The sequence below is a fragment of the Bombina bombina genome, chromosome 2, assembly GCF_027579735.1.
Source record: "Bombina bombina isolate aBomBom1 chromosome 2, aBomBom1.pri, whole genome shotgun sequence".
NCBI lineage: Eukaryota > Metazoa > Chordata > Amphibia > Anura > Bombinatoridae > Bombina > Bombina bombina.
Window position 1 is genome coordinate 360296173 of NC_069500.1, and position 12103 is coordinate 360308275.

Here is a 12103-nt window from a genome sequence, read left to right on the forward strand (position 1 = left end):
TTTAGGTGACCTGATTTGCTCCCTCCCTTCATCCGTGTCCTAAAGCTTTGGTATTGGTTCCCACAAGTAAGGATGACGCCGTGGACCGGACACACCTATGTTGGAGAAAACAGAATTTATGTTTACCTGATAAATTACTTTCTCCAACGGTGTGTCCGGTCCACGGCCCGCCCTGGTTTTTTTTTAATCAGGTCTGATAATTTATTTTCTTTAACTACAGTCACCACGGTACCATATGGTTTCTCCTATGCAAATATTCCTCCTTAACGTCGGTCGAATGACTGGGGTAGGCGGAGCCTAGGAGGGATCATGTGACCAGCTTTGCTGGGCTCTTTGCCATTTCCTGTTGGGGAAGAGAATATCCCACAAGTAAGGATGACGCCGTGGACCGGACACACCGTTGGAGAAAGTAATTTATCAGGTAAACATAAATTCTGTTTTTGTGCAGCAGGTGGCGCTCAAGTGTAAAAAGTATTGGCGCCAAGTAAACTAGTTTAAAAGGATTACCTTTGAGTATTGTATGTATAGCATGATTAAGTGACAGCAGTCACGAAACGTCGCTCTATCTTTTGTCAATAAAGATACTTTTTAAGCATATTGTGCTGTGGACATTTCTATGTTTCACACAATCTGGACGTGGTTCGTGCTTTAAAGTTTTACTTACAAGCTACTAAAGATTTTCATCAAACATCTGCTTTGTTTGTTGTCTACTCTGGACAGAGGAGAGGTCAAAAGGCTTCGGCAACCTCTTTCTTTTTGGCTAAGAAGCATAATCCGCTTAGCCTATGAGACTGCTGGCCAGCAGCCTCCAGAAAGGATTACAGCTCATTCTACTAGAGCTGTGGTTTCCACGTGGGCCTTTAAAAATGAGGCTTCTGTTGAACAGATTTGCAAGGCGGCGACTTGGTCTTCGCTTCATACTTTTTCAGAATTCTACAAATTTGATACTTTTGCTTCTTCGGAGGCTATTTTTGGGAGAAAGGTTTTACAGGCAGTGGTACCTGCCTTGTCCCTCCCTTCATCCGTGTACTTTAGCTTTGCTATTGGTATCCCACAAGTAATGGATGATCCGTGGACTGGATACACCTTACAAGAGAAAACATAATTTATGCTTACCTGATAAATTTATTTCTCTTGTGGTGTATCCAGTCCACGGCCCGCCCTGTCATTTTAAGGCAGGTATTTTTTAATTTTAAACTACAGTCACCACTGCACCCTATGGTTTCTCCTTTCTCTGCTTGTTTTCGGTCGAATGACTGGATATGGCAGTGAGGGGAGGAGCTATATAGACAGCTCTGCTGTGGGTGTCCTCTTGCAACTTCCTGTTGGGAATGAGAATATCCCACAAGTAATGGATGATCCGTGGACTGGATACACCACAAGAGGAATACATTTATCCGGTAAGCATAAATTATGTTTTTTAAAAATACTATTTAAACAGGGGCACTTTCATTCATGAAAGTTTACATTGCAGCCGTTCTTTTAAAATACTTGGCTTGTATTCCTTGCAAGCGTGGAACACCGGAGCAGAGATTCCCCCACCTCCAGGTGGCTTCTCCCCAGAGCAAACATTGCCTGAGGCTACGCCGTGATTGGAGGAAGCCGGATTTGTCATTTCAGAAGTAAGTAGAGACGTCCTGGGGGCGGCGGAATCTCTGCTCTAGTGTTCCACACTTGCTAGGAATAAAAGGTAAGTATTTTAAAAGAATGGCTACAATGTAAACTTTCATGAATGAAAGTGCTCCTGTTTTTAATAGTATTTTTAAAAAACTGGGCTTTCATTCGTGAAAGTTGACATTCACTTTAAGCGGCCTGTCGTCTGCTCCAATCCTCTCGTCAGCCTTTGGTTGCTCAATGCATGGAGGTGGTAGGTCTTATGGGTGTGGCTTCGGATGCTTATTGCGTTTGCTCTCTTTAATCTGAGACCTCAATACAATTATGTATGCTCAGACAATGGAAAGGAGATCATTCAGACCTATCTTGGATAATATCTCTGTCTCTCTTGTTGTCTGTCACAGAAGCCCATCCTTCAGGGTACATGCTTCCTGCGCCTATCCTGGGTGATTATCTCAATGGATGCAAGCTTTTCAGGGTGGGCATTGTGTGGGGCTCTCTGAGAGCTCAGAGAACCTGGCATTAAGAGGAAGCGACTCTTCCTATCAACATTCTAGAATTGAGGCCATCTTCAATACTCTTCTGTCGTGGCTCCAGCTTAATTTCGCCCGCTATATTAGATTCCATTTTGACAACATCACATCAACAGTGGCTTATGTCAACCATCCATCAGGGCAGAATGCAGAGCTCTCTCGCATTGCTGGTGGTATCCCGCATTCTTCAATGAGCAGAGACTTATTGTCAAATATCAGCCATATACATCCCAGGTGTGGAGAATTAATAAGTGGATTTCCTGAGCATACAGAGACTTCACTCAGGGGAATGGACCCTAAATCAGGATGTGTTCTGCGAGATCACCCACAGGTGGGGGTGTCCGGAGATGGATCTGATGGCTTCCTGTCTCAATGCCAAATTACCGAGATACGGATCGAGAGATCCTCAGGCAGAGTTGGTGGACGCACTGACTGTATCCTTGCACTTTAACCTAGTGTATCTGTTTCCTCCGATTGTTCTGTTGCCCCGAGTGGTAGGTTGAATCAAACAGGAGGGAATTTCAGTGGTTTTCTTGGCTCCTTCATGGCCACGCAGGACCTGGTATACAGACCTAGTGAGAAAGCCGTCTTCTCCTCCATGTCGGTTGTCTCTGAGGCTGGCCCTTCTAGCTCAAGGCCCTTCTATCCAAACCTAGATACTCTGAGGCTGACTGCATGAAGATTGAACAGCTAGTCTTGTCTCAGAGAGGATTCTCTGAGGCAGTGAATGATACTCATTCAGGTGTGCAAGCCTGTTACGACCTATTTACCATGAGGTTTGGAGAGCCTTACCTCTATTGGTGTGAGGAGCGTGGATTATCCTGGCATAAGGTAAAGATTCCACGTATCATGCAATTTCTTCAGGAGGGCCTGTTGGCAAGTTCACTTAAGGGTTAGATTTCTGCCCTTTCATTTTCGTTGCATAGAAAGTTGACTCATTTGCCAGATGTTCAGTCCTTTTTTCAAACCTGTTGCTCCCCCATGGAGCTTTAACCTTGTTCTGAGAGTTCTTCAACTGGCTCCATTTCAGCCTATGCATTCTGTTGATTTTGTTACTCACTTGGAATGTGATCTTCTTCTTAGCTATTTCCTCTGCTCATAGAGTTTCTGAATTGTCTGCTCTCCAGTGTGACCTGCATTACTTGGTTTTCCACTCTGATAAGGCTGTGCTGAGGACACAACTGGGGGTTTTACCTAAGGTTGTTTTAACTCACAATATAAACCTAGATATTGTCCAGTCTCTTTGTGCCAATCCTTCCAAGGAGAGGTTGTTACATAATCTGGATGTGGTTAGAGCATTAAACTTCTATCTTCATGCTACCAAGAACTTTCGTAACAAGATAGTAGGTAAATTAGTACTAATGGTAAGTACCTATAGGTGCCAAATATTTTTGTAATCAACAAGCACCTGTTAGGGGGGCAATATAGCACTAAGGAGGCTCATAGAAAAATGAGTTACAAAGTCTGTAGCAAAAAAGAGTGCTTTACCCCTACAATTGTATAGGGATAATTCTCACTGAATAATACAGGAACGATTGTTTAACCATTCATACTTCTTTATTGGTTTAACTATTCAATCATACAAGTTTAAAAACACTTAAACTCTCTAGATATTAATATATAGCATAGGTGTGTGAATAATTCCTCTGAGAAGCATGTATCTAGATTTGAAACATTGTAGTTGGTTTGTATAATATCAAGCAGTCGGATACAAACAATATCTTTTGTAGCCGGCTATTAATAAATTCAGAAATAATGTAACAAGAGGACCTGTTAATATGTGGGATGTCAGATTTCGAGATTAAAGCTATCTAGCTAATACTCTATCTGTAATTATAAAGTCCTCGCTTACACAGGTAACTTTAGCACAGCTGTTCAGTGTAATAGATTCTGTCTGCTTAAGCCCATTCTATAGCGGGGCTAGATTAACGTTTAACTGACTTGTTTCACTATCATAGCATAACGTCTTGTCAGTATATTTATGAAAATCTTAGCGGTATTCTCCAAACAATGTGTGAGTATATGGCAGGGAATATATTTAACAATCTTCCTTTAGACTGAACCACAATCAATATACTTCTACTAAGACAACAAATAAAATTAATATAAATACCTGAACTCTTTTATTTAGTTAATATCCATGAACATTTTTGAAATATATTTGCAATAAAAGGAATATGAAATAATATTATATGCGCTTGAAAACTATTTAAATATGCTATGCAAAGTTCATACACGCTTACCTTTAAAACCAACCTTATTTATAAATAGCCTTTAACATCCAAGCAACCGTGCTTATAATCAATAGGGTAATCTATATATTCTGCTATTTAACTGCAATTTATCCTAATACATAATTAACTTACAATATCAGAACTTGCACAGATGAGTTACTTAACAAATCAGATACAGATTTAAACAATATGTAGGCTGTGACTACCAATTTGAAATACAATTTATTTCTCTGAATTATTATTATATATTTGCATAGATAAACAATTTAAGATTGGGATTAGTTAACAATACATAGGCTATGAAATGCTAACTTAAAATCCAAACTATTTCTTTAACTCTGCTACATACAGCAATAGTAAATGCTTACTTTAAATGCTTGCATACAAATAGGCAGGCTAAGAGCTAACTAAAACAATGACACAAAGTTTAAAAGTACAATCTGCTCTTTAAATCTATTAACTGTAATGGCTATGCATATAACTTATCGTACATGAAACCTGTATACATCACCAAATAAACAGCAATCCAGTTTCCAATGTTTCTTAACAGATCCAATTTCACCTCAGAAATTCAAAATTTGGGGATAATGCTGGGGTTTAAATCATCTGACTTCACCCCTCCCCGTTTTTGATTATTATCAGTCATTGGTGAATATTGGAAACGCCCACGGCCTTGTCTTGGATTGGTTCTTGCAACTGAACATGGATTGGTTTATTTGGTAAATGTGTTGTCAAGGAAATGCATTCTTTGCAACAACCAATCATCTCATGGCTGCAATTTCGCATCATAACACTAGGTGGCAGCAGACATACAAACAAAACAAATTCACCTTTACATTTCTAAAACATTTTTAAGCAAGTTAATTATTTTCATAAATGGTTATTTAATCAGATTACACTCTCTGCATTAATCATATATAACCCCAATTACAGATGGTTAATATGAGGTTATTTTTTTCTGATTATTCTGATACCAAATATGTTATATTATTAACATTTTATTATATTAAGGCAATTTAATACTGCTAATTATTAGCTTAAAATGCATTACAATTTTATCAGTATCCTGGCATTTATATATAAATAATAGCCTATTTTGAATTCAGTATTGTATTGTATTCCAACAAGAATATGCCATATTTTATGTTTCTAATAAGCCCAGGATGTATGAACCTTCTTCATGCAGATCTGAGATTATATGTCTGAAAAATATAAACAATACAGAGGTTATTAAACATTTTTGACTGACTAAAACAGTTATCTCCCAAGCTTAGCAAATATTCATGTAATAATAGAGAATTAGACAATTTCCCAAATTTCTATATTTAATACATTCTGAGGCATGTATTCAAACAGAAAAAAAAATGATTGTTTGCTGTATGTTCAGTAGGTTTTCAGAGTCACACCTTAGCATTTGTCTGTTGGCTAAGGCCTTCACTGCCCTTTCAGTAACTTTAGATTCACACCATAGCATTTGTCTTTTGTTTCCCAAGGCCTTCACTGCCCCACATGGGGTCCCCTGCACCTAAGTGCAAACGCTGAAACTGTTACAAGATTTGTCACCTGAGCTAGATTCTTAGGTATATTGGGAGGGGTAAATAGATTTTATCTCGCATTCCCAAGCAATCACACATATGGTTTCTGAAACTGTGGCTACATTTTAATTAAAACAAATGTTCTATTGTTCTCACTTTAGCTAGGAATTTCTCTTTTAAAGTATTTTTTATTAGTTTCCTGTGTAATTGAAGAAGTGGGGGAGAACCAAACCTGTCTGAAGCCAGTTTGTCTGACAGAAATGAGTCCTTTCTGCTGACCGGTTCAGATCTGAATAAATATAATTGTATTGCATAGCCTTAAAATATATGATTAAAATATATATATTTATTTACCCCAAATATACCTTGACAGTCTGATCTCAGAATATAACACATATTTACAAGCTATTGGCAAAATTTTTTGCAATCAACAATTCTCATGGAGAGTATGTACTCTCGGAAGCCAGACCCCTGACACTTGTTTCGCTCACGCTTTCTCAGAGGGGTTACACGCCGGCTGTTTGGTAAATCTATTTACTGGTTCATGAATCCCACCTTGTGTGGGATTGGATGATCATGAGGGATTATCTTGATTCTGATTGGTAGGATTGCATGTCAATCATGTGTAGGCATCCAATGGGGATACATTTTTCATTTGAAGCCTTATGCTATACTCTGTTACATGTTGCCAACTTATACATGTTGGTTACGATAATATATGTTACTTTATCAGGGAGTTCTTTATTTTGCTGCTGAAGAATAAGTTCTACATTTTCTTATTGTACATACTTTCACTTGTTGTGTGTACTTTGTATTATAATACAGAGAGATTATTTGGCAATAGGACCATATGCAGGGTTTTCGATCTATTTATTACATGTTAGTATTATAATGAAAATATTAAATACATCATTAGCATGACAATAATCATCTGAAAGTATGTACAATAAGAAAATATAGAACGTATAATATGCTTGATATTATACAAACCAATTACAATGTTTCACATCTAGATACATGATTCTCAGAGGAATTATTCACACACCTATGCTATATATTGATATCTAGAGAGTTTGTGTTTTTAAACGTGTATGATTGAATAGTTAAAACGTTGTAGCCCCCGCTATAGAAGGGGCTTTAGCAGACAGAGTCTATTACACTGAACAGCTGTGCTAAAGTTAACTGTGGAAGCAAGGACTTTATAATTACAGATTGAGTATTAGCTAGATAGCTTTAATCATGTAATCTGACACATATTAACAGGTCCTCTTGTTACGTTATTTCTGAATTTATTAATAGTCAGCTACAAAAGATATTGTTTGTATCTGACTGCTTGATATTATTCAAACCAATTACAATGTTTCACATCTAGATACATGATTCTCAGAGGAATTATTTACACACCTATGCTATATATTGATATCTAGAGAGTTTTAGTGTTTTTAAGTGTGTATGATTTGAATAGTTAAACCAATAAAGATAAAGTATGAATGGTTAAACAATTGTTCCTGTATTATTCAGTGAGAATTTCTCCTATACAATTGTAGGGGGTAAAGCATTCATTTTTTTTTTACAGACTTTGTAACTCATTTTTCTACCAAAAACTTTCGTCAGCCATCTTCCTTGTTTGTCTTGTTTGGTAAGCGCAAGGGACAGAAGGCCATAGCTGTTAGTTTCTTACTCTTTCCTTCTGGCTACAAAGCTTGATTTACATGGCTTACACAGAAGTGGGTCAGCAGCCTCCATCCCGAATTAAGGCACATTCTACCTGTGCAGCGTCTATTCATTGGGCCTTCAAGGATGAGGCTTCAGTTGAATAGATTTGCAAAGCTGCCACCTGGTTTTCCTTACAAAATTTCACAGATTTGATGTTTTTGCCTCAGCAGAAGCATCTTTTGGGAGAAGGGAGAAGAGAGAGAATATTTTATACATAAACAATAATCCTAAAGACATAATCTCTACCTTTCTTTCCCCTCCCCCTTATATAATCTTTACTAGTGTTGTATTTATACCCACACCACTTTAAAAGAAAATTTACTATACTATGTTTTACTAGTCTAAATCTTATTGGACTTTTTTAAAATTTTATTTTTGTGCTAATCTCTTACCATTTTTAATAGGTGTGTATCACATGTTTGTTTTGACAAATGGAGGGCTCTTCTGCATTATGTACTTCCATCTTGAAAGAATTAATGAAGGTAAGTCAGTGTTGAATAATAGAAATTAATTATGGCCTGGTCACGCTTTTTACAATGTTATTTGTAGATGCATTTAAACACCTCTACTTTACACAGTGTTTGCACATGCCATAATGTAAATATTTGATCAAAATAAAGGTACTTAGCTGATAAGTATGTTAGTTATGTGTAATTAGATTGCAAAGTTTACAATCCAGTGTCCACTACAGGACTGTGCTAACATTATAGCTGTACTATAACCTCTCTATCAAAAAGGTACTGCTGTGCAAGTTAAGCCAAACTTCATGTGCTTAGCGATAGATTTCTAATATGAATATAATATTTTTTTCCAATGTAAATCTATTTACAAAATATTTCTTGATGGGAGATTAAACAATCTTTTTGATAACTTGCTAGGCATGAGACCTGCAAGACGAAAAGCTTTAGGCTAGATGTATCAAAATTCCCCACTTAGAAATGCTATGAGTTCCGATGCTCTTGGATCCTGTGTATAAGGAGAACAAGAGTGCTTTCAACTTTGACTGTGTTCGGTGGAGACCAGTAACTCTTATGAGTTGTGATAACTTTGACAAGAACTATTTTATAAATTGATATATAATGAAAAACTTTTTTTTTTCCAATTGTGAAACACACTGTGCTTTTTAATCATGACATTGCTTTGTGATACCCTTATGGATATGGTTTGAATGTCTAAAGAAACAGATTTTGTTGATCAAGCTAATGTAATCCATGATGTCAGATAAAGACCATTTTTTTTTAGGTAGATGGTTAGGGCTATCAGAACTCTCAGGTCACCTTAAAGGTGACTACATAGCACTATGTTTCTTCTCTCCTTTTCCATGGCCAGGGTTTTCCACGTAGATACATTCCTAGGAAGGTTTTCTTGGTGGGAGCTCTGCGCTTTGATGCACAGGCTTATATAGGTGTCCACTTCCTGTAGGTCTTTTTGCAGAATAATCCATTGGGTGCTGTCATCTTGAATTTCTCTGTGTTTAGATCATGCTAACTCTAAGTAGTGGCTATTACATACTTTTGAGGTAGTCAGTGCTTTTGAAGTTCAGTCTCCAAGCTAGTAAAGATTTCAGACAAACTTTTTTTTATTTTTTCCTCTACTTTGGCACTCATAAGGGACAGATAGCTACTAAGGTAGTGTGGGCCTCTTGGCTCAAAAAGTGATTCGAAAGGTTTACTTGAAGGCGGGAAAGTTGCCTCCAAAGCGTATTAAAGCTCTTTCTACAAGAGCAGTTGCAACATCATGGGCTTTTAAAAATGATGCATCTTTGGAGCAGATTTGCGAAGCTGCAACATGTCGTTGTCTTTGTATACTTTTTTTCAGATTTTATCGCTTTGAGGTTTTGCTTTTTGCAAGCAGCTTTTGGCAGGAAAGTCCTTCAGGCCGCTGTGTTTACTAAATAAGATTTTCCAGTTTAAATTGTCTAACCCTTTCTGTAACATAGACCATCGGCTTGGGTATTGATCCCATATATTATGGAGGAAAGAAATAAAACAAAATGTATGCTTACCTGATAAATGATTTTCTTTGGGAATGATGATGGTCCACAGGCCCTGCCTGTTTCAATGTTTGGACCCTGCTTTGTCTTTCCTATCAGTATGTTTCCTTTTCTCTACTTCGTTATACGGTTAACTAAGAGAGAGATGGTAGGTGGGAGGGATTTTAAGCTCTGATATGGGTACTTGAACTCCCATATGTTATGGAGGACTGTGGACCATCATCATTCCGAAACAAAAGAATTTATCAGGTAAGCATACATTTTGTTTTCTCTATTGCTGTTTAGTGCTTGGAATTTTGCCTTTTTGATAGACCTTTTGCTGCATCCTCTAGCAAACAGTCTTCATTAGATGATTACTTTTTTGTAAACACATTTCAGTATTTGAGCAATTTCACCTTAACCGCAAGAATTCATCACATGGGATTGCTTTTATAGAACTTTGTGGATGTGCACTTGTATTGTGTAATAATGTATCGGTTGCTGTTTCCTTGCAATACATTCTCATGCTTATATATTCTTCAGGATTTTTATTTATCATTGGCACTAAAAAGCAGAGTTTTTGTTGATCAGCTGTATATGTCAATTTTATGTTTTTGTTATATAATTTTTGCTTAAAGTGAATGTAAATTTTGATGCTAAAGTGCCCGGTTTCTAAAAATTCTATTAAAAACAGGGGCACTTTAATTCATCAAAATTTACATTTCACTTGTGTTGCAAAAAAATACTTACCTTTTAAACTTGACAAATTATTCCCGGTCCCTGACTCTCAATTAGATTTCTGGGGCTTCATCCCTAAGGTTGATGGGGCTATTTCTACGCTGGCTAAGCGTACTACTATCCCTCTGAAGGATAGTTCTTCTTTTACAGAGCCTATGGATAAGAAAATGGAAACTTTTCTGAGGAAGATGTTTCAACATACAGGGTCTTTATTTCAACCGCCGGCACCTGTAGCCGCGGTTACTGGAGCAGCTACCTACTGGTGCGACACTCTGTCGGAGCTCATTGAGGTGGAGACTCCTTTCGAGGATATTCAGGAGAGAATTAAAGCTCTGAGAATTGCTAACTCCTTCATCTGTGACGCGAATATGCAGATTATTTGCCAAAATGCAAAGGCTTCTGGCTTTGCTGTCCTAGCCTGCCGGGCTCTCTGGTTGAAGCCTTGGTCTGCGGATATGACTTCTAAATCCAGACTCCTTTCTCTTCCTTTTAAGGTGAAGATTTTATTCGGTCTAGCACTGGACTCCATTATTTCTACAGTTACTGGAGGGAAAAGTGCCTTCCTACCGCAGGATAAAAATAGATCTAAGGGACGGCAATTTTCTAATTTTTGTTCCGACAAATCACAACAACAGCAATCCTCATCCTAAGAGTACTTGGAAGCCGGCTCAGTCCTGGAATAAGTCCAAACAGACTATGAAGCCTGCTGAGAACAAATCGGCATGAAGGGGGCAGACTGTCTCTTTTTTTCAGACGCTTGGTTCCAGGATATACAGGATCCATGGGTCCTGGAGGTTGTATCTCGGGGATACCGAATAGGATTCAAATGTCATCCGCCCAGGGGCAGATTCCTACTCTCCAGACTGTCTACAAGACCAGAAAAGAGGACTGCCTTTTTAGGTTGCGTACAGGATCTCTCCTCTCTAGGAGTAATTGTCCCGGTACCTACAGCAGAAAGAAGTTTGGGGTTTTGTTCAAACCTTTTCGTAGTTCCCAGAAAGGAGGGAATTTTTCGTCCAATTCTGGAGTTGAAGTGCTTAAACAAGTTTAAGTGTTCCCTCTTTCTGGTTTAGGAAGGACAGTTTATAACCACCATAGACCTGAAGGATACATACCTTCACGTTCTGATACACAGGAAACATTTTCAGTTCCTGAGGTTTGCCTTTCTGAACCAGCACTTCCAGTTCATAGCTCTTCCGTTTGGCCTAGCTACTGCTCCAAGGATATTTTCGAAGGTTCTGGGGGCTCTTCTAGCAGTTACCAGAACACGAGGTATTGCAATAGCGCCTTACCGGGACGATATCTTGGTACAGGCACCATCTTTTTGTCTAGCGGAAGAACATTCGTAGTCCCTTCTCGGTCTTCTTCGATCACATTGATGAAAGATAAACTTTCATCAAAGGAAAAGCGTTCTCTTACTCCAAGTACAAGGGTGAATTTCCTGGGGACAATTATAGACTATATATCAATGAGAATATTTCTCACAGATCAGAGAGGTTGCAAGCTAACTACTTCATGTCTTGCCCTCCAGGCCTCCTTGAGACCCTCAGTGGCCCAGTGTATGGAGGTAATCGGACTCATGGTGTTCTGTGTGGACATCATTCCCTTTGTTAGATTCCATCTCAGACCCTTACAACTATGCATGCTGAGACAATGGAACGGCGACCATTCAGATCTGTCTCAACAGATTGTGCTGGACAACCTGTCGAGAGACTCGCTCTCTTGGTGGCTCAATCCAGATCATCTATCTTCTTGAGACCG

The 12103-nt window shown here is 38.3% G+C and overlaps 1 protein-coding gene across 1 annotated transcript in view; it reads left to right on the forward strand.

Annotated features, from left to right (window-relative positions):
• KNTC1 (kinetochore associated 1) overlaps positions 1-12103 on the forward strand; it is a 1377837-nt gene that overhangs the window by 91080 nt on the left and 1274654 nt on the right. Inside the window, exon 6 of the mRNA XM_053701768.1 lies at positions 8037-8114. Within this exon, the coding sequence (XP_053557743.1) occupies positions 8037-8114 (78 nt within the window). The remainder of the gene's footprint in view (positions 1-8036; positions 8115-12103) is intronic.